Below are 24,021 nucleotides of genomic sequence, written 5' to 3'. Positions count from 1 at the left end.
CTGCCTCCAAGGACACAGGTGGGACTGGCAGAGTCCGAGGGTGCTGTACAGGGAGGGAGTTTCGGTGGACAGATCCTGCCAAGCTGCTCTGCTGTCCCTGTCCCCCTCGGGAGGGCTGGGTGGGTGGGGAAGGGGGGTGCTGGTGTCACCCCAAGCAGGGCACAAGGATGCCCCATGCCCAGCAGCTTCCTCCCAAACACACAGGGACCACGCTGGGCTTTGACAACACCATTTATTACAATGGAGCCTTGCAGGCTTAAAAGCCCAAAGGTGAGGGCCTGGGCTTGGGTTCTGGTGTGGCAAGTTTGGGGGGAAAGAGATCTGAGTTTGGGATGGGGGTTGGGTGGGGTTGTGTTGTTTGTTTTGATTGTTTTGGGGTTTTTTTTTGCTTTAAGTTTTCTTTCTAAACAGAAATGAAAAGTTAAGAGGCAAGGGAGCAGAGGGCTCCTGCCCCCTCCTGCTCCCCAAGCTAGGACAGACCCCCACTTGTGAGTAGAAGGAGGGAAGCTGCAGTGCCTGGAGGCGTTTGGGGGACCCAGGCTGGGTCCCCCTGCACCTTGCCTGCCCCTGCTGCAAGTCGAAGGGGGTGGCAGGACCCCCAGAGCAGCTCTGGTTGCCCAGGGTGGCGAGATGCCACCAGGCAAACCAGCCCCATCCCGCAGCTTCGGGTGACAAACTCGAGTGGAAGTGGGACGGGTTTCTTCTTCTTCCTTCCTCCTCCTGCTGCTGCTGCTGCTGACATCCAAACACAACAAAGGCAAAAAGAAAAGCAGGAGACAGCCCTCGTGCTCCTGTAAACGCTGAGTTTCTCCTGCTCCTTGGGTCTCTGCTGGCAGCCACGGGCATGGGGAAAGCAGAGCTCCAGCGGTGCCGGGGGCTGGCAACTCGGCCCCGAGCCCCTGCGCAGGGCCAAGCCCCTGCTGCCACCAGCTTCTCTCCTCTGGGGCTTCGGGCTGGTGGTGTTCACTCTACACCTGGCGCTGGGGCAGGTCACCCCACCCTTCCTCCTCCTCCTCCTCCTCCTCCTCCCCATCTCCTCCCAGGGATGCTGGAGCCAGGGCAAGGACGGGCGCTCAAACCACAGCCGAGGAGGAGGAAGAGGAGGAAGAAGAGGAGGCTGTGGCTGCCGACGAGGAAGGAGAGGAAGAAGGGGAGGAGGAGGCATTCCAGAAGAGCCATCGCCTCTTGGGCTGCCGTTTGAGGTGGAGGTAGTCTTCCTTCTCCCGCTCCTTCTTCGCCCGCTGGTAGTGATCCTCCTCCTTCAGGTACCACACCGGCGGCCAGCGGTGCTTCTCGAAGTACTCCTGGTTCTCTGCAGGGACACGGGGAGGCAGGGAGGGCATGAGGATGGGGCTGAGAGTGAGGACAGCACCAGGGCCACCAGCAAGCCTCCCCCCACCCCTCCCTGGCTCCCCCCCCACCACTCACCTCCCGACATGGCCTTCATGTCGCGGGGGAACTTGCGGCAGACGTTGTTGTAGTTGGTGCAGATGTGGTGCAGGCACCAGTCGGCCAGCTGGTAGGCGCAGTGGAACTGCAAGAGAGGGAGCCCAGCTCACGGCCATCCCCCAGCACTGACCACTGGGGGAGCAGGAGGCAGCACAGCAGCCCAGAAGAAACGTTCAGGACGGACAAGATCCACCCCCTAGGGTCGCAGAGCGCTGGAACAGGCTGCACGGAGAGGTTGTGGAGTCTTCTCCTCGGGAGGCTTTCAAGTCCCCATTTGGATGTGTTCCTGTGAGACCTGTGCTGGATTCTATGCTCCTGCTCTGGCAGGGGGGGTTGGACTCACTGATCTCCAAAGGTCCCTTCCAACCCCTAACATCCTGTGATCCTCTGATCACCAAGTCCAACCATTAACCCTACTCTACAAGGTTCACCCCTGGACCATCTCCCCAGGCACCACATCCAAACCCTTCAAACACATGCAGGGTTGGTGACTCTACCACCTCCCTGGGCAGCACATTCCAATCCCTGACCACTCTTGCCCTGAAAATCTAAACCTCCTCAGCCACAGCTTGAGGCAGTGCCCCCTTGTTCTATCACTGATGACCTGGGAGAAGAGACCAGCAGCAACCTCTCTACAACCTCCTTTCAGGTAGCTGTAGACAGCAATGAGGTCTCCCCTCAGCCTCCTCTTTTCCTAACTAACCATCCCCAGCTCCTTCAGTCACTCTTCACTGGCCCTATCCCTCCATGCACACTCAAGACCAAACCTGCTGGAAGGTGTCCAGAGAAGGGCCACAAGGAGGAGCAGAGGGCTGGAGCTGCTCTGCTGTGAGGACAGACTCAGGGAGTTGGGGTTGTGCAGGCTGGAGGGGAGAAGGCTCTGAAGAGACCTTCTTGTGGCCTCCCAGTATCTGAAGGGGGCTACAAGAAAGCTGGGGAGGGACTTCTGAGGGTGTCAGGGAGGGATAGGACTGAGGGGGATGGAGCAAAACTAGAAGTGGGGAGATTCAGATTGGATGTGAGGAAGAAGTTGTTCCCCAGGAGGGTGGTGAGAGACTGACACAGGTTGCCCAGGGAGGTGGTGGAAGCCTCATCCCTGAAGGGTTTGAAGGCCAGGCTGGATGTGGCTGTGAGCAACCTGCTGTGGTGTGAGGTGTCCCTGCCCATGGCAGGGGGGTTGGAACTGGCTGAGCCTTGGGGTCCCTTCCAGCCCTGACAATTCTGTGATGCTCTGCTCTGGCAGTTTTGTGTTGGGGGTGTGAATTTTCAACCCACCACGCTCATCCACCTCCAGCCCAACCAGGGTGGTGTCCTGAGCCACTGTGTCCTTACCTGAGCCAGCTCCAAGAACACCAGCACGTCCCCATCGATGTCCACCATCATCTGGGCCGCCTCCATCAGGCCAGTGACTGTGTACTGCTCTGTGGGGAGGGGGGACACAGAGGGGGTTATGGGGGTGGCTGGGATGGCATGAGGGTGGGACCCCCAAGCTCGGGACCCGGCTGCAGCCACCTCAACTCACCAGTGAGAGCCACCAGGTGCGGCAGGCAGAGGCGGTTGGCGAGGATGATGAGCTTCATGTCGTCCAGGTCGGGGCTGGAGCTGAACTGCCCGGTGTAGAGGTACTCCAGCACCGCCCGCATGCAGCTCTTGCTGGTGTAGGGAAGGGCCACCTGCAGGGCACACCCCCACCCCCATTGGCACCCAGTTGTGGAGTCTCCACCCCTGGAGACTTTCAAGCCCCATCTGGATGCGTCCCTGTGCGACCTGCGCTGGATTCTATGCTCCTGCTCTGGCAGGGAGGTTGGACTTGGTGATACAGCAAGGATCTGGAGGTGCTGGAAGGTGCCCAGAGAAGGGCCATGAGGATGAGCAGAGGGCTGGAGCTGCTTTGCTGTGAGGACAGACTGAGGGAGTTGGGGTTGTGCAGTGTGGAGAAGAGAAGGCTCTGAGGAGACCTCATTGTGGCCTTCCAGTAACTGAAGGGGGCTACAGGAAAGCTGGGGAGGGACTTTTGAGGGTGTCAGGGAGTGATAGGACTGGGGGGGATGGAGCAAAACTAGAAGTGGGGAGATTCAGATTGGATGTGAAGAAGAAGTTGTTGCCCATGAGGGTGGTGAGAGCCTGGCACAGGTTGCCCAGGGAGGTGGTGGAAGCCTCATCCCTGGAGGGTTTGAAGGCCAGGCTGGATGTGGCTGTGAGCAACCTGCTGTGGTGTGAGGTGTCCCTGCCCATGGCAGGGGGGTTGGAACTGGCTGAGCCTTGAGGTCCCTTCCAACACTGACAATTCTATGATCCTGTGACCTTCAAAGGTCTCTTCCAACCCCTAACATCCTGTGATCCTCTGATCACCAAGTCCAACCATTAACCCTACTCTACAAGGTTCACCCCTAGACCATCTCCCCAAGCACCACATCCAAACCCTTTAAACACATGCAGGGTTGGTGACTCCACCACCTCCCTGGGCAGCACATTCCAGTGCCTGACCACTCTTGCCCTGAAAAAACTTTTCCTAATGTCCAGTCTAAACCTCTCCAGCCACAGCTTGAGGCAGTTCGCTCTTGTCCTATCACTAATGACCTGGGAGAAGAGACCAGCAGCAACCTCTCTACAACCTCCTTTCAGGTAGCTGTAGATAGCAAGGAGGTCTCTGTCTCTATGATCCTATGACCACACCACCATCTGCCTTATGAGGAAAGGCTGAGAGTCTTGGGGCTGTTTAGTCTGGAGAGGAGACTGAGAGGGGATCTGATCAATATCTGGGGTATTGATAGGGGTCTATCAACATCTGAGGGCTGGGGGTCAGGAAGGAAGGGACAGGGACAGGGACAGTCTCTGCTCAGTGTCCTGGGATAGGACAAGGGGCAATGGATGGGAACTGCAGCACAAGAAGTTCCACCTCACCATGAGGAGGAACTTCTGCACTGTGAGGGTCCCAGAGGCCTGGAGCAGGCTGCCCAGAGAGGTTGTGGAGTCTCCTTCTCTGGAGCCTTTCCCTCCCTGTCTGGATGTGTTCCTGTGTGCCCTGTGCTGGATTCTATGCTCCTGCTCTGGCAGGGGGCTTGGACTGGAAGACCTCCAGAGGTCCCTTCCAACCCCCAACATCCCTGGGATCTCTCCAGCCATCCCCCACCCTCCCAGGACAAATCTTGAGGCCTCTCCTCACCTCGTTGGTGGAGCTCTCCACGAAGGGGCCGCCAAACATCGCGGCCATCCAGTCACAGCTGGAGATGAGCAGGGGCTTGTGGGCACTGATAGCACCATCATCCAGCACGAAGGTGACATCTGGGGACAAGCAGAGGGCTCTACTTGCACAATCCCCATCAGCTGGGGCTCAGCAGCAGCCCCCCTCCCCACCACTGAATGCCTGGCAGTGGGGACAGCAGAGGGAAGGGGACAGAGCTTGGTGTATCCCACAGCTCCTCCTACAGATCTCAGTTCTCTTTCACCAGCATCCTCCCTCTGGTCCAGAGGAGCACAGGGAAGGGCTTCTGAGGGATGTCCCCAAGCCACACCGTGACACATGTGAAAGCAAAGGGGAAACCCCTAGGGGAATCAAATGCCTTGCCCAAGCCTGAGACCTTGGGAGAGCCTGGGAAGGACATCTGGGATCTCCTTCCCTCTCTGCTCTGCTCTCCACCCTGGACCTGGGCTCTCTGAGGTGTGCCATGGGCCAGCACATATCTATCCCCTGACTGTGACAGCTTGACCACCTCAAAGTCCATTCTCATGAGACAGCTTGAGCTGGAAGGAGGCTGAGATTCACCCTCCCCTGCCGGGGATGTCCCCCTGCACCATTGTGACACAAGCTGGTGGAGGAAAGCTGGGGAAGTCCAGCTGAGGGCACAATGCTCCTCGTAAATCAGCTGTAAAGATCTGGGAAGCAGCAGGGAAGGCAACAGCCTTTGCTGCTCTCCCATAAATAAAGAGCTGGCAGGAGGGCTGGGGAGCAGGAAGCTCAGGGAAGAGCCTCTACCCCTCACCCTTCCTGGCAATGAAAAGAGCTCTACAACTCCCAGAAGCACAAAGTATGCCCTGGGGGAAACTGAGAGGACAGCTGCTGACCCACTGAGGCACAGGGCAAAGGCAGGAGAGGCTCCAAGAGCAGAGCCCCCCACAAAGCAGGGGAGATGGAGGTGCTGAGAGTCCTACCCACAGGGCAAAGGCAGGAGAGGCTCCGAAGGGCAGACCCCTCACAGGGCAGGGGAGATGGAGATGCTGAGAGTCCTGCCCATGGGGCAAAGGCAGGAGGCCCCCACAAAGCAGGGGAGATGGAGGTGCTGAGAGTCCTACCCACATGGCAAAGGCAGGAGAGGCTCCGAAGGGCAGACCCCTCACAGGGCAGGGGAGATGGAGATGCTGAGAGTCCTGCCCATGGGGCAAAGGCAGGAGGCCCCCACAAAGCAGGGGAGATGGAGGTGCTGAGAGTCCTACCCACATGGCAAAGGCAGGAGAGGCTCCGAAGGGCAGACCCCTCACAGGGCAGGGGAGATGGAGATGCTGAGAGTCCTGCCCATGGGGCAAAGGCAGGAGGCCCCCACAAAGCAGGGGAGATGGAGGTGCTGAGAGTCCTACTCACATGGCAAAGGCAGGAGAGGCTCCGAAGATCAGAGCCCTCACAGAGCAGGGGAAATGGAGATGCTGAGAGTCCTGCCCATGGGGCAGAGGCAGGAGAGGCTCCAAAGGGCAGAGCCCCCCACAAAGCAGGGGAGATGGAGGTCTTGAGAGTAGGAGAGGCTCCAAAGGGCAGACCCCTCACAGAGCAGGGGAGATGGAGATGCTGAGAGTCCTGCCCATGGGGCGAAGGCAGGAGGCCCCCACAGAGCAGGGGAGATGGAGGTGCTGAGAGTCCTACCCACGGGTCAAAGGCAGGAAAGGCTCCAAAGAGCAGATCCCCTCACAGAGCAGGGGAGATGGAGGTGCTCAGAGTCCTACCCACGGGTCAAAGGCAGGAGAGACTCCAAAGGGCAGACCCCTCACAGAGCAGGGGAGATGGAGGTGCTCAGAGTCCTACCCACGGGTCAAAGGCAGGAAAGGCTCCAAAGAGCAGAGCCCCTCACAGAGCAGGGGAGATGGAGGTGCTCAGAGTCCTACCCACGGGTCAAAGGCAGGAGAGACTCCAAAGGGCAGACCCCTCACAGAGCAGGGGAGATGGAGGTGCTCAGAGTCCTACCCACGGGTCAAAGGCAGGAAAGGCTCCAAAGAGCAGAGCCCCTCACAGAGCAGGGGAGACAGAGGCGCCGAGAGCCCTACCCGAGAAGGTGCCCTTGGCCAGGCACTCCTTCACCCGGTTGGTCCTGCGGACGTGGAAGGCTTTGGTGATCTCCTGGTTCATGAACGCCTCGTTGTTGAGGATGTTGGCCACCATCATGCGGAGGTCGAAGACCTCCAGCAGCTCGGCGATGTGGGCGATGTGCATCAGGTCCCTCTCGTTCTCGTCCAGCTCCCCCGTGTACAGGTACTTCAGCACGGCCCGGAAGGGCCCCGGCTGGATGGAGGCATCCATCTTCACCACCACCATCGGCTTGGACTTGTAGGTCAAAGGATCTTCGGCCATCTCCTCCTGGATGCTGGCGAAAGCCCTGCTCCAGGAGGAGAGGTCCCTGCCCCGCCGCAGCCCTCCCTGCCCGTTGCCGTAGCGGTCGCCCCGCAGGATGCCGTCGCTGGTGGAGGCTCTAAGGCACGCGGGGCGCTGCCCGGCCCCGGCCTCCTCGCTGCTCTCGCAGATATCGAAGCTGGCAGCTCGGAGGAGGAAATCCCTCCCGTGGTGCCTCTCCTCCTGGGGCAGCGCCCTCTCGGCGGCGGCGGCCGGGAGGGCCCCCCCGAAGCCCCGCCCCGGGGCGCCCTGCGGGTCCTCCTCGCTGAGGTCCATGAGGAACAGGTCGTAGAACTTGGAGGAGGAGGTGGAGAGGTAGATCTTGTGCGCGTAGATTTTGATCCTCTCTTGCAGCACCAGGATGACGTCCGCGCACAGGGGGTCCTCCAAGAGGTGGGCCGGGCGCTCCTCGTTGTTGGAGGGGGGGTCCGGGACGATGATGATGGGCGGAGGGGGCCTGGGAGGGAGGAAGGGGGCTTGGAGGAGAGGCCGCTGGACGTTGCGCAGGTGAGACTTCCAGAACTGCAGGTGGCGGCGGGAGATGAGGGCGGCGCGGATGGCGTTGTCGAAGACGTCCTTGATGCCGAACTGCGCCACCACGCTGGTCTCGTAGTAGGGGATGCCCAGCTCCTTGGCCACCTCCCTCCCCTTCTCCGGGGGAAGGATCTCGTTGGGTTTGATTGGCCTGAAAAGGAGGGGAGGCGATGGTAGAACCATGGAAAGGTTGGGGGTTGGAAGGGACCTCCGGAGAGCATCAGCTCCAACCCCACCGCCCCCTCCCCCCTTGCCAAAGCGGCATGACCATCCAGGGCAGGGCATGCAGGGGTCCATCCAGGTGGGGTTGGAAGATCTCCTGGAGAGAGCTCAAAGCTCTGCTTCCTTGTGCTGAAGTCTCACTGCTGGTCTTGCATCATAGAATGCCAGCATGGGAGGTTGGAAGAGACTCTGGAAAGCATCTCATCCAACCCCCCTGCTCCAGCAGGGCACCCACAGCAGCTTGCCCAGCAGCACAACGGCCAGGGGTGGATTGGAAGCTCTCCACACCAGGAGACTCCACCACCTCTCCGGGCAGCCTGCTCCAGGTCTCCAGCACGCTCACAACAAATAACTTTCTCCTCCTCTTCAGGTGGAACCTCCTGGCTTCCAGTTTGTGCCCCTTGCCCCTTGTCCTGGCCCTGGGCACCAGTGAGCAGAGCCTGGCCCCAGCCTCTTGCCCCCCAGCCTTTAGCTCTTGCTGAGCATTGCTCAGCTCCCCTCTGGGGCTGCTCTTCTGCAGGCTCTCAGCCCCAGGGCTCTCAGAAGGAGACTCCACAACCTCTCTGGGCAGCCTGCTCCAGGCCTCCAGCACCCTCACACCGAAGAAGTTTCTCCTCCTGTTCTGATGGACCCTCCTGGGCTCCAGTTTGTACCCACTGCCCCCTGGGCACCACCAAAAAGAGACTGGCACCAAAGAGACCTCTTGGGATGCATGGTAAGGAGAAAGCATTGGGCAGCCATGGACCTCTCCAGGGCAGAGGGGTCAGGGTCCCCACCTGGCCAGGGGGCGCCGTGCCCGGTTGACAGCCTCCAGGTCGGCGTAGCGCAGGTCGAGCTGGCAGCCCACCAGGATGACAGGGGCACGGGGACAGAAGTGTTTGATCTCAGGGTACCACATGGTCTTCACATGGTGCAGGGAGTTGGGGTTGGCGATGGAGAAGCACAAAACCACCACGTCAGACCTGTTGAGGAGAAGAAGAAGGTGGTCAAGGTCCCAGCTTGGGGATGGAGCTGACTGCCATCACCCTCCCTCCCTTGCCCAGGCTGCCACAAAGGCTCTGCCTCTCTCCTCTCTCACTTGCAGCCCAGAAAGCCAATCACATCCTGGGCTGCAGCAAGAGAAGCACAGACAGCAGGTCGAGGGAGGTGATTCTGCCCCTCTACTCTGCTCTGGTGAGACCCCACCTGGAGTACTGCATCCAATTCTGGAGCCTCTTTTCCAGGAAGGGTCTGGAGGTGCTGGAAGGTGTCCAGAGAAGGGCCACGAGGAGGAGCAGAGGGCTGGAGCTGCTCTGCTGTGAGGACAGACTCAGGGAGTTGGGGCTGTTCAGTCTGGAGAGGAGAAGGCTCTGAGGAGACCTAATTGTGGCCTTCCAGCATCTGAAGGGGGCTACAGAAAAGCTGGGGAGGGACTTTTGAGGGTTTCAGGGAGTAATAGCACTGGGGGGGACGGAGCAAAACTGGAAGTGGGGAGATGCAGATTGGATGTGAGGAAGAAGTTGTTCCCTATGAGGGTGGTGAGAGACTGGCAGAGGTTGCCCAGGGAGGTGGTGGAAGCCTCCTGCCTGGAGGTGTTTGCAGCCAGGCTGGATGTGGCTGGGAGCAACCTGCTGTAGTGCTGTAGTGGCCATGGCAGGGGGCTTGGAACTGGCTGAGCCTTGAGGTCCCTTCCAACCCTGACAGCTCTGTGGTTCTACCTGCCATAGGCGAAGCGTCTGTCCTTGTGGTGGTCACCAAAGGTGTCCCAGAGCCTCAAGGACACACTGACATCATCTACCACATCCCGGGAGCGCTCCAGCACCTGTGGGCACACAAACACCTCCCTGAGGCCTTGGGCCCTGCCAGCCTTGGCTGTCCCCACCGCTGCAGGCTGTGGAGGAATAATCCCCCCATGAGGAGGATGCAGCTCCATCTCCTTGGGGTTCCCATGGGGCACCCATGGAGATCACTGAAACATGGGAGAGGCCTTTCAGATCGAGTCCAGCCCTTAACCCAGTACCACCAGGTGCCCACCAAACCGTGGCCCTCAGCTCCTCCACATCCCTGCCCAGGTGCCCAGCAAACCATATCCCTCAGCCCCTCCACATCCCTGCCCAGGTGCCCAGCAAACCATATCCCTCAGCCCCTCCACATCCCTGCCCAGATGCCCAGCAAACTATATCCCTCAGCTCCTCCACATCCTTGCCCAGGTGCCCACCAAACCATGGCCCTCAGCTCCTCCACATCCCTGCCCAGGTGCCCACCAAACCATGGCTCTCAGCTCCTCCACATCCCTGCCCAGGTGCCCACCAAACCATGGCCCTCAGCTCCTACACATCCCTGCCCAGGTGCCCACCAAGCCATATCCCCCATCCCCTCCACATCCCTGCCCAGGTGCCCAGCAGCCCTCACCTCCTGGCAGACTCGGTACTGGTCGATGGCCCACACTGTGGGCACGTGTGTGGCGAGCAGCTGGTACTGGGTCAGGGTGGCGTTGCAGGCGCGGGCACAGATGAGCCTGGTCTTGCCCACGGCGTTGTCCCCCACCACGACACACTTGATGGTTTCTACGTTTGGCCTCTCATAATCCATGTCAGAATCCATTAATTGGGACCTGGAGGGAGGGGTGGTGCAAAAGGGAGGTTGTGGGGGGTGGCCAGGACAAGAGGCATGGGATGGGATGCCAAGAAGGAGGAGGAGGAGGAGGAGTGGGGTAGGGTAAAGGAAGAAGAAGCAGCTGGCAGCTCCTCGCAGCACAAGGAGAGCTCTGCAGCCACCAGCAGTGAGTGAAGGCAGCTGGCCACCCCCCCCATACCGTCCCCCCCCTTCTGCCAGATCCTTCCCTAGCTCCAGTCCCCTTTAAAATTTCATGTCCTGGTGGCAGCGTGCGTGGCTCTGCCCGCGTCAGACACATGCCCTGTGCTGGCTCCCACCCTCCTCCAGCCCTGGCTCATGCCTGTTCATGTGAGCTGAGGCTTCTTCCTTATTCCCTTTTGTTGTTGTTGTTTCTTTCTTACTATTATTTCCCTCTCCCCCCCCCCCCCCCCCTCCCTTTTCCCCTTTCTCCCTTCATTTTGCCAACGAACCTTCCAGATCCACCCGACCCAGCGTGCAGCCTGGCACTGCCAACCCGCTCCAAGGAGCACCAGGTCTGATTCTTCACACCAGCATGTGCCCCCCCACCCCCCCCTTGCTTTTCTCATCCCATTCCCAGAAGGGATTTTTTCTTTTGGCTCCCAGCAAATCTCTTCTCCCAGGCAAAGAATCAGCAGCTCAGCACCTTCAGGAGGCTCAGCAGAAGGCTCCCAGCATGGACCGGGCATGGTCCAACCCCCACCCCAAGAGGGAACTTGGTGCTCTGGGTGCTGTGAAGCTGCTTTGTGAAGCACCCACAAGCAGATGTGTCCAGATGTGCCACCCTCTGCGTTTTTCCAAGGCCTTCAACCAGCCAGAATGAACTCAGCCAGGAACTGAGCAGACTTCCAGCAGGGAAAAGCAGGAAGGACATCGAGGAAAGGGGAGAAGGACCGAAGCACACACACAAAAAGCCCCCAGCAACCACCTCCCCTGACATCCCAGTTTCCCTGAAACTTCCCAAACCCTCAGCTCCCATCCCCATGCCTGGCAGCAGCCCTTCTGAGCTGCTATAATAAAAGCAGCTCAGGGAGTGAAAATTCCTGGTAACGATGGCAACGGAGCCCTGCACGGGGAGCAGGGAGGCAGCAGCCTGACAAGGACTTCCCAATGTTAGCCACCTCCCTCCCGTGAGCAGGCTCCTGCAGCACACCTGGGACAGCAGCCCCCAGGAGGTGGCACCGGGGAGGCTTCAGCAGGGAGCAGGACTGGGACACAAACCTTGTGGGCAAGTGGAGGCAAAGGCAGGGTGGCAGGGACCGTCCAGGTGGCTTTAGGTGCCAGGGCTCAGGCATCAGCATGGAATGGATTGGGTTGGAAAGGGTCTTCCAGCCCAGCTCCTCTGGGCCAACCATTCTCTGACTCTACTGAGGCTGGGGCTAAAGCATGGCCCTCAGCATCACATCTCTGTGGCTTTGAAACCCCTCCAGGGATGGGGATTCGACCACCCCCCTGGGCAGCCTGAGCCAGGCCTGGAGAGCCCTTTCACTGAAGAAGTTTCTGCTGATGTCCAACCTAAACCTCCCCTGGGGCAACCTGAGGCCATTTCCTCTCATCCTATTAGCAAAACTCCTCCAGGGAGTTGTCACTGCACGCCAGGCATCCCCCTCCCCCCATGCTTTGGGGGTGCAGGGAATGCTGTCTGCTGAGGGCACCGAGAAGCAAAGGATCACAGAATTGTTTGGGCTGGAAAAGCTCTCTGAGATCATCGACTCCAACCAGCAACCCAACCCCACCACGGCCACCAAACCATGGCCCCAAGGGACACCTCCAGGGCTGGGGACTCCACCACCTCCCTGGGCAGCCTGTGCCAATCCCTGAGCACTCTTGCAGCAAAGAAATCTTTCCTCATCTCCAACCTAGCCCTCCCCTGGCACAATTTCCTAATGGCCAGGAACCAGGAGTATCAACCTCCTCGGGCTCTGCATGGCGAGAAGGAGCCAGGGCAGGTCCTCTCCTTCCCTGTTAGCCCCTGGAAATGCATTTCCATCTCATGCATCTCCTTCTACCACCATCCCCAGCCCCTGGTCCTCCTGAGGATCAGCTCTGCTCTGATCTCCTGGGGTGGGGAGGGGTTGGTGGTGCTCAGGGAGCTTCGCTGCAGTTATTTTTAGGGCCAGCCCAGCTCCCAAGTTGGCCAAGCTCATTCAGATGGTGGAGGATGGGGAAGAAGGGGGGGAAGGCACATGGAGATGACAACTGCAGCTTGGATCCTTGCCCTGTGTGGGGAGCTCAGCCTGCACCCAGCACGGGCGACTTGGGAAGTCCAATGTCCCCAGGGCACAAAGGGATAAATCCCAATGGCATCAGTGCCAAGGGAGGAAGGGGAGGAGAACAGGGGGCAGAGAATGTGGGCTCCAAAGAGAGCAGCCCCACGGGGATGGTTTGCAGCCCTCCCTCCCATCCCCCCTTCTTCAGACATCACCCCAGGATGGGGCTGAACCTCCTTGCAGGGACAATTTTATGCTGCCATCTCCACAGCCCTCCTTCCTCGCCTTCCTCACCGCCACCACTCATCTGGGGACTTGAAACCCACAGGAGAGCAAGAAACCACCCGAGGTGCCCCTGCTTGGGGTGCAGGGCTGCTCCAGACAGCAGCTCCCCCCCCAGCTTTGCTCTCCCTGCCCATCGCAGCCGCCCCAGGGCTTCCCGCTTCAAACCACCGGCAACCCAATCGCGCTCCCCCCCCGCCCAGGAGAACCCCAGAATTGCTCCTTCCGCGCTGCCCAGCCTGTCGTTGCCATGGCAACGGCTCCATCACCCCAGGAGCTGTCGCCTAGCAACCCCCCGGATAAAAATGCTCCATCCCGCACCCCACCATGGGGTGGCACAAGCCCTAAACCGGGGTGAAGCCACCCCCAAACCGGCAGCGATGCACAAAAACCTCCCAGCACCCTCCCCTCCTCCCCACCCCCCCAACCCCCCGTGGCCCTCCGGAGAGCTTTGGGGTGTGGGGTGGGAAATGGGGACCCAGGGCGGCCCCCTCTCCCCCTCCCCGGGCTGTGCAGGCCGCGGCACCGGGAGGCGGTGCGGGAGCGGTGCTCTGAGCGGGGCTGCAGCACGGCCGCGGCACCGGGATGGGGGACGCCGTGCTCCAGGCCACCGGGAACCGGTGAGGGGCTTTGCAACATGGTTAGGGGCACCGTGAGCCGGTGAAGGGATTTGCAAGGGGGTTGGAGGCACCGTGAGCCGGCGAAGGACTTCGCAAAGGGGTCCGGGAGTACCAGAAGCCGGTGCGGGGCTTTGCAATAGGGTCGGGGGTGCTCAGAGCACCCAGATCGGGGGCGTGGGGCATTGCAAGGCGGCTGAGGAGCACCGAGAGCCGGTGAGAGACTTTGCAAGGGGGGCTCGGAGCACCCAAACCGGGGGTGAGGGGCATTGCAAGGGTGTTGTGGGGGTGTTCAGAGCACCCAGATCAGGGGTGCAGGGGCATTGTATGGAGGCTGAGGAGCACCCAAGTCGGGGGTTACAGGGCTTTGCAAGGGGGCTCGGAGGTGCTCAGGGCACCCAGATCGGGGGGACAGGGGCATTGCAAGGAGACTGGGAGGCACCCGGGCCGGGGGTGCATTTCCAGCGTGTTCTGGGTGGGCTCAGAGCACCCAGATCAAAAATGGGGAGCATTGCAATGGGGCTCGGGGGTGCTCGGAGCACCCAGATCGGAGGTGCAGGGGCATTGCAAGGAGACTGGGAGGCACCCGGGCCGGGGGTGCATTTCCAGCGTGTTCGGGGGCGGGGGGGCTCGGAGTAGTCAGATCAGGAGTGTGGAGCACTGCGGTGGGGCTCGGGGGTGCTCGGAGCACTCAGATCGGGGGTGCGGGGCAGGGCAAAGCGGCGGCGGATGCCTGGCTTAAGGGGCTGGGCCCTCGCTGGCTCCGTCCCCGGCATCCGGCCGGGATGCGCGGAAGCGGCGCGGGGTGCGGAGCGAGGGGCCGGGGCCGGGGCCGGGGTCCGCGGTACTTACACCAACAGAGACGAAGCGGCGACTCCCAGGGGCCGGGGCCGGGCTCTTCCCTCCGGACATGGCCACGGCGCAAGTTGCGCGGTTGGGTTCCGCGCTGCGCGGTTCAGGGCCTGGGGCTCGGGGGCCCATAGCGGCGGCTGGGCCGCTCGGCTCTCCGCATCCGCGGGCCGCTGCGCTGCGCTGCGCGGAGCCCTGCGCGGAGCTGCAGCCGCGGCCGCCCCGCCTTTCATTCACAAAAAACAAGCGGCCCCCACCTCCCCCCACCCCCCCCGCCACGAGGCCACACCCCTGCCCCCCTCTGCCCCCCTCCCTTCAGCAGCCGCCCATTGGCTGAGGAAGATTTTGGGGGGGGAGGGTACTTAAGGGTGGGAGGGGGCTGCGGGAGGGCGAACATCATCAGGAGACCTCAAAACTGCCGCGCATGAGACCTTCCTCCTGCCCCCCACCTTCCCATTCTGTCCTGCATGGGACCTACACCCCCCCCCCCCCCCCCCCAAATTCTGCCTCCAGAACCCCCTCGCAGGAGTCTCCATTCTGCTACCTCATCCTGCCCCTCATGGGATCCCCATCCTGACCCCTTAGCCTGTCCTGCATGCATCTCAATCCTGCCCCCAACCCACCTCGACGTGAGACCCCCTCCCCCCCCCGCGATCCCTAAGCCCCCCCAACCTTGTCTCCAACATTCAATCCGCATCCTCCCTGCATCTTCATCTCCATCCTCCCTCTGCTTCCAACCCCACCCCCCTCACCTCCCTCCTGCCCCCCGGGAATGGGGAGCAGCCTCTGCCTGACCCCTCCTCTGGGCATCTTTCCCCTTCCCCTTGTTGCAGGGGGGGCTGCCAGCCCCTGGGTGTTGTGGGGGGCGTCCCAGCTGGGCCATTTGTGGTGGTCCTGGTGCTTCCAGGCTGAGGATGGGGCTGTGGTGGTGGGGAGACCCCTCATGTGGCCTTTCACATGCCCCAGCCCCCCCTTAGAGCAGCCCCCACACCCACTTTGCAGGGTTGGTTCTGCCGGGGCAGGCTGTTGCAGGTCTGCTCCCTTCCCTCCATGCTCCTCCATCACAGCCATCCACTGGGGTAGTGCCCTGGCAACCCAGCCCGCAGCAGAGCAGCCCTTCCCTCACCCCACAGACCCCCCGGGCTGCTCCCTCCCACCCGGCTCTGCGCCTTCCACAGAATCCCAGAGCATCTCTGCAGGGTGGCAGCGTGGGGCTGCTGGCCTGGCAGCTCTGACCCTGCATCCACATCCTGTGATGCTTTGCCAGCCTCCCCAGGGGCATTCGGCTGCCTTTGCCTCTCCCCCCCAGGCTAAGCTCAGCCCCCACTTCCCTTTCCATCATCTCCCAGTTCCCTTTCCATCATCTCTCAGTTCCCCTTCCGTCTCCCGGTTCCCCCTTCCGCCTTCCCCGTTGCGTTCCCTCTGGCACCAGGCTGCCCTGCAGCCCTTGGCACGCCTGGCACTGATGCAACCTCACGTCAGCCGGCGGCAGAAACCTCATCGCTCGCCTCCCCTGGCACCTCCTCGCGGCACCCCGGCGTGGCACCCTCCCCAGTGCCAACCCCTCCGAGCCCCCCACCCCCCACCTCACCTAACTCGCAGGACGGGGATCTCTCTCTCCATAGCAGAAGGAGGTGATGGAGTCGCTTAGGTGGGGAGGGGGAAAGCCTTTGGGGGGGTGTGGAGCCTGGCACAGGCAGCCGCCCGGCGCTGCCGCGGGGTGCCCGCAGCGGGACCCTGAGCGATCCCTGCCCGCGGGAGCTGCCGGCAGCCGAGCCGCAGCTCTCAGCTCCCCCGCTCCTTGGAGTGGTCACGGGGAGGGGACAGGCAGAGCTGGGCTGCCAGCCGCATGATTTGGCTTTATTTGCTCTCATGGAGCAGGTGCCTAATTGTGGCATTAAAGACCGCCTGGCAGCTTTCTGGGCAGCCCTACTGCCTGCCTGCCCCCTTCCCGGCCGCGCCAAACAAAGGCACGATTGTCACCGCGCTGCGAACGCCCCGGGCTGCGGGCATGGCTGCGGGCACGGGCACAGGCTGTGGGCACGGGCACGGGCACGGGCACAGGCCCCTTTCCCGGCAGGAGGCTCTGCCAGGAGGAGAGAGCCAGTGGGAGGGCACCAGGGCTCGGGAGTGTCCGTGGAGCACGTGGGTGCCACTCGCAGCCCCTCTGCTGTGGGAGGAGGAGCAGAGGCTCAGCTGACTCGCTGCACGCCGCCGCTGGCCAGAGAGCCAGTGGCACAGCATGGCACAGCATGGCACAGCATGGCATGGCTACACATGGCACAGCATGGCACAGCATGGCATGGCTGCCCCTGGCATCATACAGCTGCCCATGGCACAGCATGGCATGGCTGCCCATGGCACAGCATGGCACAGGATGGCATGGCTGCCCCTGGCATCATACAGCTGCCCATGGCACAGCATGGCAGGGCTGCCCATGGCACAGCATGGCACAGCATGGCATGGCTGCCCCTGGCATCACACAGCTGCCCATGGCACAGCATGGCACAGGATGGCATGGCTGCACCTGGCATCATACAGCTGCCCATGGCACAGCATGGCACAGCATGGCATGGCTGCCCCTGGCATCATACAGTTGCCCATGGCACAGCATGGAATGGCTGCCCATGGCACAGCATGGCATGGCTGCCCATGGCATCATACCGCTGCCCATGGCACATCATGGCACAGCATGGAATGGCTGCCCATGGCACAGCATGGCATGGCTGCCCATGGCATCATACAGCTGCCCATGGCACAGCATGGCACAGCATGGCATGGCATGGCTGCCCCTGGCATCATACAGCTGCCCATGGCACAGCATGGCACGACTGCCCCCAGCATGGCAAAGCTGCCCACAGAGCAGCTGCCCATGGCACAGCATGGCATAGATGTCTGTGGCATGGCACAGCTGCCCATGGCACAGCTGGCAGGCAGCTGTTGCCCTCCCTGTGGCCGCTGGCAGGGCTGTAATTAAAGGGCAGTAATTAAAGGGCCGTTTGCTGCCCTGTCTCTGATCTAAGCCTCTTGAGCTCATCCCCGGGGCTCCCATCTGCTCCCTAATCGCCCTGGCTCCCAGTGCAGGAGCTCCTGAGCCCTGGGGTCACGCTGGGGAGCTGCACTGCCGGCACCAACCCCTCCTTGGCAGCCTGTGGAAGCCCCCCTCCCCCCCCGCCCCCCTCTCTCCCTCCTTCCCTCTGCCCTTCCCAGCAAGGGGAGAAGCAGCTCTGCAGCAGCTGTGGGCACTGCTCCAGCTCTGCCCTTCTCACTCTCTGCAGTTTAATGCCAGGGGCTCCTCCAGCCCTCCCAGCTGCTCCCAGTGCCCCTGCCCAGCCTCACTAGGGCTTCAGTGTGCCAGGCTGCTCCTCTGCTCCCCCACCATAGAACCAGCAACCCAGCCCCACCACGGCCACCAAACCCTGGCCCCAAGGGCCATGGCCACAGGTTTCTTGAACACCTTCAGGGATGGGGACTCCACCACCTCCCTGGGCAGCCTGGGCCAGGCTTTGAGAACCCTTTCAGTGAAGAAGTTTCTTCTGCTGTCCAACCTAAACCTCCCCTGGGGCAACCTGAAGCCATTTCCTCTTGTCCTTAGGAGGCAACCCCCAGCTGGCTCCAAGCCTCCTCTCAGGGAGCTGTAGAGAGCCAGGAGGTCTCCCCTCAGCCTCCTCTTCTCCAGGCTGAACACCCCCAGCTCCCTCAGCTGCTCCTCCCCAACCCTGTTCTCCAGACCCTTCCCCAGCTCTGTTGCCCTTCTCTGGACCTTTTCCAGCCCCTCAGTGTCCTCCTTGGAGCGAGGAGGTCCAAACTGAACCCAGTACTCAAGCTGTGCCCAGTCCAGGGGGACAATCCCTGCCCTGCTCCTGCTGCCCACACCAGCAGTGCAGAGGATGGCCTCAGGGATGCAAACTCCCTTTTCCTGCCACTCCTTGGAGCAGCCACCAAACACTCTGCAGCCTTCCCACCTCTACCCCCACCAGTACCCCCTACCCCCACCCCTGCTCCCCAGACAAAGCTGAATCACCTTGCAGAGGGCTGAAGGGCTGTGACAGAGCCAAGCCAACACCTCCCCACGCTGGCAGCACCCCACCAAAAGTCAGCTGGCAACCAGGAGGCACCTTGACACCCACCAGCAGCCCTGGACCATGCCCCCTTGCAGCCACCAGCACCACCACGGAGCTGCCTTTGTCTTGCCCTGCCCTGAGCCCTCTGTAATTTTCCACCTTCTCCATGAGGAGATGTTGCACTGGAGCGTGCCAGAGAGGAGCAAAGAGCAAAGTCCCCTGGAAGCAAGTGGCCAGGCTGGGAGGCTGGAGCAGGCAGTGGCCTCCTGGGGGGGTTACTTACAGGCTGCGAGCCATGGCTGTCATCTTCCCGGTGGGGCTGCCCTTCCCGTGGGATTCCATCGCTTGCTCTTGGCAGACTCTGCAAGGAGAGGGCAGAAGAGCTCTGTGAGGACCTCCCCGAGGGTGGTTTCACCTCCTGAAGCCATCCCCCACCTCCTGCCCGGGCTCACCCTGCTGTCCTGGGGAGGACACAAAGCCTCTGGCAAGGCCAAGGCCAAGAAGTGTCCTTGTGCAGGGAGAGGGCTGTCCCGTAACTACCAGGCAGCTTTGCCCACCCTCATGCCATCTCCCTGCTCTTCCCATGCCACCACTCGCCCCCTGCAAGGCAGAGATGTGCAGGTGTGTGCCACAGACCCAGCCCTTTCACCAAAGCCCTACTGGGGGTCCCCCATGACAGCCTCCCCTCACCCCAGGGGCTGGCCAGGGTGCTTGAGTAGCCTCCCAGTGCCAGTCCCCTGCTCCAAGCACCTTACCCCTGGGCTAAGAGCTTTCCCTGCAGGCATGTGCTGTGCCAGCAGACCACCCAGCCCTCTGGCACATGTTGTCTGGGCAGTGCTTCCCTCCTGTGAGCTGTGGAGTGAGGAAGGGCAGCAGGGCTATCCCCTCCTTCCCACACGTCAGGCTGGAGCAGAGTCCAGCCTGGGCTCCGCTCCCGGCAGAACCAGCTCGTGGTAAAGCCACCTCCTGGCAATGCCTGGCTCCTGCTGGGATCTTCCCTGGAGCCACCCATGAAGAGCACTTAGGGTCACTCCTCCTCTTCATAAAGTCATAAAAATCACAGAACTGTTGAGGCTGGAAGAGACCTTTTGAGATCATGGAGTCCAACCTTCCACCTGAGGCAGCTACAGCCACCAAGCCCTGGCCCCAGGGGCCATGGCCACAGGCTTTGCAACACGTCTAGGGATGGGGACTCCACCACCTCCCTGGGCAGCCTGGGACAGTCCCTGACCACTCTTGCAGCAAAGACATTTTTCCTCCTCTCCAACCTAACCCTCCCCTGGCACCACTTCAGGTCATTTCCTTTCCTTCTATCACTTGAGACCAGGCAGAAGAGCCCAACCCCCACCTCACTGCACCTCCTCTCAGGGAGCTGCAGAGAGCAACGAGGTCTCCCCTCAGCCTCCTCCACACTAACCACCCCCAGCTCCCTCAGCTGCTCCTCCCCAGCCCTGTTCTCCAGACCCTTCCCCAGCTTTGTTGCCCTTCTCTGGCCCTGCTCCAGCTCTTCAATGTCCTTCTTGCATTGAGGAGCCCCAAACTGAACCCAGCACCCAAGGTGTGGCCTCAGCAGTGCTGCTTGCAGAGGGACAATCACTGCCTTGGTCCTGCTGGCCCCACCGTTGCTGCTCCAGGCAAGGATGCTGTTGGCCTTCTTGGCCCCCTGAGCATGCTGCTGGCTCATGTTCAGCCTGGATCCCATCTCCTAGCCCTGAAGCAGAGCCACCTGATAGCCCCTGGGTGAGAGCTTCTCCTGCCATCGACACCAGTGTGGAATCTGAGGGGCTCAGCACTGGGTTTATAAATATTTCATCCTGGAAGGAGCTGTGGTGCTCCTGTCAAACCCAACCTAGGGCAGGGGCAGCACATCCCTGCCTGCCCCCTCAGGAACATCTGGGGCTCTCCAAGCAGATCTTTCACAGCTAGAAACTGGGTCAGGGCAAAACTGAAGGGCTGGGATCCAGGTAGGCAGGATTTCTGTGCCCTCCAGCTGGCACCAAACTGCTGGAGTGGGTCCAGGGGAGGCCACAAAGATGAGCAGAGGGCTGGAGAACCTCCCTGCCTGGGGCCAGGCTGGGAGAGCTGGGGCTGTTCAGCCTGGAGAAGAGAAGGCTCCAGGGAGACCTTAGAGCAGCCTTTCAGTACCTGAAGGGGCTCCAGAAGAGCTGGGGAGGGACTTTTGCCAAGGGCTGGGAGTGCCAGGATGAGGACAATGGCTTTGAGCTGGGAGAGAGGAGACTGAGACTGGAGAGGAGGAAGAAATGCTTTGGAGTGAGGGTGGGGAGACACTGGAGCAGGTTGCCCAGGGAGGTTGTGGCTGCCTCCTCCCTGGAGGTGTTCAAGACCAGGTTGGATGAGGCCCTGGGCTGGTGGGAGGTGTCCCTGCCCCTGGCAGGGGCTTGGAGCTGGATGAGCCTTGGGGTCCCTTCCAACCCAAGCCCTTCCCTGCTTCCCCAGTTGGGAGCACCCAGTGCTGCTGCTCACGAACCCACAGCTCAGGCTGCTCCTCCAGCTGCTTCTCCAGCAGCATCCCAGCCAGGTTTTGGGCCAGCTCCAGGCTTGCAGGAGGGCTGCAGCTGCAGCCTGGGGCTCTGGCAGGCTCCCTGCCTTCATGCAGCACTCACAGCTTCAGGCACTGCTAAGAGCTGCTGACGCCTCGTGAAAAAAACTGTGAAAAGCTTCTATTTGGGGAAAGTTCCTCTTGTAACAGTGTGTCCTGTGGCTTCTCTGCTTCCCTTTCCTCCTGGTTCTCTTGCTAAGCAGAGCAGGGCAGAAAATAGCATTGCCAAAAGAGCTTGGGGCCTTCATCAGATTCCCCCCACTCCCCCCACCACCACCCCAAGCAAATAGCCCCAAGGAATTAATTCTCACATTGTACCCCCAAGGCTGGGTGGCAGCTCAGGGGGGAGGGGGCAAAGTGGCACCTTCCTGGCTCTTCCACCCTCGAGGCTGGCTGCAGCCAGCATAGAGCATGGTGCAGGGTTTGGGGGCTCAGGGGGGGGCTCAGTGGGGGCCTCACATATCTCCATGGTTAAAAAGAAAAAGTGAGGAATTCATTAGAAAAATCAAAGGAGGAGGAGGAGGAGGAGGAGGCTGTTCCTAGGCAACTGTCTCCAGGAGGGATCAGAGAACTGTCAGGGCTGGAAGGGACCTCAAGGCTCACCCAGCTCCAACCCCCCTGCCATGGGCAGGGACACCTCACACCACAGCAGGTTGCTCACAGCCACCTCCAGCCTGGCTGCAAATCCTCCAGGCAGGAGGCTTCCACCACCTCCCTGGGCAGCCTGTGCCAGGCTCTCACCACCCTCATGGACAACAACTTCTTCCTCACAGCCAATCTGAATCTCCCCACTTCTAGTTTTGCTCCATCCCCCCGAGTCCTATCCCTCCCTGACACCCTCAGAAGTCCCTCCCCAGCTTTCTTGGAGCCCCCTGCAGATCCTGGAAGGCCACAGTTAGGTCTCCTTGGATCCTTGTCCTGTCCCGCCTGCACAACCCCAACTCCCTCAGTCTGTCCTCACAGCAGAGCAGCTCCAGCCCTCTGCTCCTCCTCGTGGCCCTTCTCTGGACACCTTCCAGCACCTCCAGATCCTTCCTGGCACAGAGGCTCCAGAACTGGCCCCAGAGCTCCAGCTGTGGTCTCAGCAGGGTGGAGCAGAGGGGCAGAATTCCCTTCCTGGCCCTGCTGGCCACACTTCTCTTGCTGCAGCCCAGGCTCTGCTTGGCTCTCTGGGCTGCAAGTGCTGACTGCTGGCTCCTGTTGAGCTTCTCCTCCCCCAGCACCCCCAAAAGCCTTTTCTTGAGGGCTGCTCTCAATTTCTGTTCCATTCCCCCCAGTCCTCACAGCCCATCAGGGATGCTGATGGTGTGGTGCTGGTGAGAATGAAGGGCAGGTCCCTGGAGCAGGGGGGACTCAAAAGTGAGCAGGATGGGATTAGAAAGGGCAGGATGAGCTTTGGATGAACACTGTCCTATCACTCTAAAGTCCCTCCCCAGCTTTCTTGGAGCCCCCTGCAGATGCTGGAAGGCCACAATTAGGTCTCCTCAGAGCAGGGGAAGGGGAAGAAGCAATGTTGGGTGGGGAGAAAATTTCTGGGGTCCTCCAGCCACTGGAAAAAGCTGGAAGGGGGAAGGAAGAGGGTGAGGAAGAGGAGGAGCTGCCTGAGTCTGCCTTGGTGGTTTTGAAAAGGCAGGAAAAGGGAGGCTATGGTGGGGGTCAGAGCGAGGCAGAGGCTCAGGGCTGGGTGAGCAGGAGCATCACCTCCTCTTTTCCTGCCACAGAGCCCAGCTGCAAGTCCTGGCCCACAGAAGAGCAGCCCTGCCTTGTGCCCTGCCTTGTGCAACAGCCTCCAGGGCCCCAAAACCACTTCCGAGCCCAACGGCCCCCGGGCCGCAGGCTGCCACTCACCCTGCCCGGCACCCGCGGGCAGGGAGCTGAGGGCAGCACTTCTGCTGGCTGCAGGGACAGCCTGCCTGCCTGCCAGGAGATTTCAACACCCCTGACTGGAGCAGCACACAGCAGCCCTGCGGAGTCCCCAGCCTGATCTGCTCTGTTCCCAGGGCACAGCTTGGTGGCATCAGTGCCATGCTGGGAGACTCTTTGCCCTCCCCCCCTCCAGCTTGGGGCCTTCTCACACGTGGCTTTGTCCTCCTCTCACCCCAGGCACCCTCCCCTTTGCCCAGGCACCCTCCTCTCTGCTCACCCTGGCCACGGGGAACTGGTTAAACCCTACTTTGCCACCCCCCAGCATACCCCCCAGAGGCCCATCAGGATCTGGCAGCCCAACTCTCAGCAGCTCGAAGGGAAGCAAAGGGGCAGTGGGGGAACAAGGGGCTGAGAGCATCACCCACTCCAGGAGGCTGATCTAGGAGCCTTGCACCCTGCTGGGGGTGACCCTGCTCCAGCAGGTGAGGGGTTGGACTGGATGACCTCCAGAGCTCCCTTCCAAGCCCAGCCATGCTGGAATTCTGGGATTCTGTCTGCAGCAGCCCACAGGGCTGGGAGCAGCCTGCAGCACTTCCAGCTCCCCCTGCAGCACTTCCAACTCCTCCTGCAGCACTTCCAGCTCTTCCTACAGCACTTCCAGCTCCTCCTGCAGCACTTCCAGCTCTTCCTACAGCACTTCCAGCTCCTCCTGCAGCACTTCCAGCTCCCCCTGCAGCACTTCCAGCTCCTCCTGCAGCACTTCCAGCTCTTCCTACAGCACTTCCAGCTCCTCCTGCAGCACTTCCAGCTCTTCCTACAGCACTTCCAGCTCCTCCTGCAGCACTTCCAGCTCCTCCTGCAGCACTTCCAGCTCCTCCTGCAGCACCGACCTCCCCCAGCCCCGTGCTGCCCACCCCACCCATTTCCAACCACCCCCCCCCCCCAAGCCCCCTGCAACTCTTTGTCACGAAGGAGAAGCCTTCAGCTTCACCACATCGTTCCTGGGGCCAATGCTGGCAAATCCCTGGGATAACAGAAGGGGCTGACTGCTGGAGGGGGGCAGGGGAGAGGCAGCCTGGTTACCTTGGTGCGCTGTCCCGCAGCTCTCCCGGTCCGATCCCAGCAGCTGCCTCCTCTTTCCTGTGCTGCTAACTGGTCT

The 24,021-nt window shown here is 61.3% G+C and overlaps 1 protein-coding gene and 1 long non-coding RNA gene across 5 annotated transcripts; one reads left to right on the top strand and one right to left on the bottom strand.

Annotated features, from left to right (window-relative positions):
* Positions 1-218: 218 nt before the first annotated feature.
* Positions 219-24,021, bottom strand: RHOBTB2 (Rho related BTB domain containing 2). Of its 4 annotated transcripts, XM_068156469.1 has the most exons (11): positions 23,946-24,021; positions 18,720-18,797; positions 10,193-10,394; positions 9,499-9,602; positions 8,578-8,763; positions 6,703-7,730; positions 4,616-4,734; positions 2,972-3,122; positions 2,782-2,870; positions 1,429-1,534; positions 219-1,312 (listed from the first exon to the last, which is right to left on the bottom strand). In XM_068156469.1, the coding sequence occupies exons 2-11, from the start codon at positions 18,776-18,778 to the stop codon at positions 1,074-1,076; spliced, it is 2,283 nt and encodes a 760-aa protein (XP_068012570.1). In that variant the 5' UTR covers positions 18,779-18,797; positions 23,946-24,021; the 3' UTR covers positions 219-1,073. The 4 variants fall into 4 exon arrangements, with proteins under 4 accessions (XP_068012570.1, XP_068012571.1, XP_068012573.1 ...); XM_068156470.1 differs by lacking the exons at positions 18,720-18,797; positions 23,946-24,021 and adding an exon at positions 15,964-16,351; XM_068156472.1 differs by lacking the exons at positions 18,720-18,797; positions 23,946-24,021 and adding an exon at positions 14,376-14,561.
* Positions 7,332-11,408, top strand: LOC137450222 (uncharacterized). Its single transcript, XR_010989549.1, has 3 exons — positions 7,332-7,438; positions 10,874-10,929; positions 11,038-11,408. It is a non-coding gene; the product is annotated as an uncharacterized lncRNA (long non-coding RNA).

This window comes from Melanerpes formicivorus, unplaced genomic scaffold, assembly GCF_026170545.1.
Source record: "Melanerpes formicivorus ecotype bairdi unplaced genomic scaffold, bMelFor1.0.p_v2 SCAF_34, whole genome shotgun sequence".
Classification (NCBI taxonomy): domain Eukaryota; kingdom Metazoa; phylum Chordata; class Aves; order Piciformes; family Picidae; genus Melanerpes; species Melanerpes formicivorus.
This window is presented reverse-complemented; position numbering and strand designations above follow the sequence as displayed.

Excerpts from the sequence above, each read along its gene's own strand:
- RHOBTB2 (XM_068156469.1), bottom strand. The coding sequence starts at position 18,778 with ATGGAATCCCACGGGAAGGGCAGCCCCACCGGGAAGATGACAGCCATG. Across the intron at positions 10,395-18,719 it reads ACAGCCATGGCTCGCAGCCT|GTCCCAATTAATGGATTCTG; the intron begins GTAAGTAACCCC and ends CCCTCCCTCCAG. Across the intron at positions 7,731-8,577 it reads GCACGGCGCCCCCTGGCCAG|GCCAATCAAACCCAACGAGA; the intron begins GTGGGGACCCTG and ends CCTCCTTTTCAG.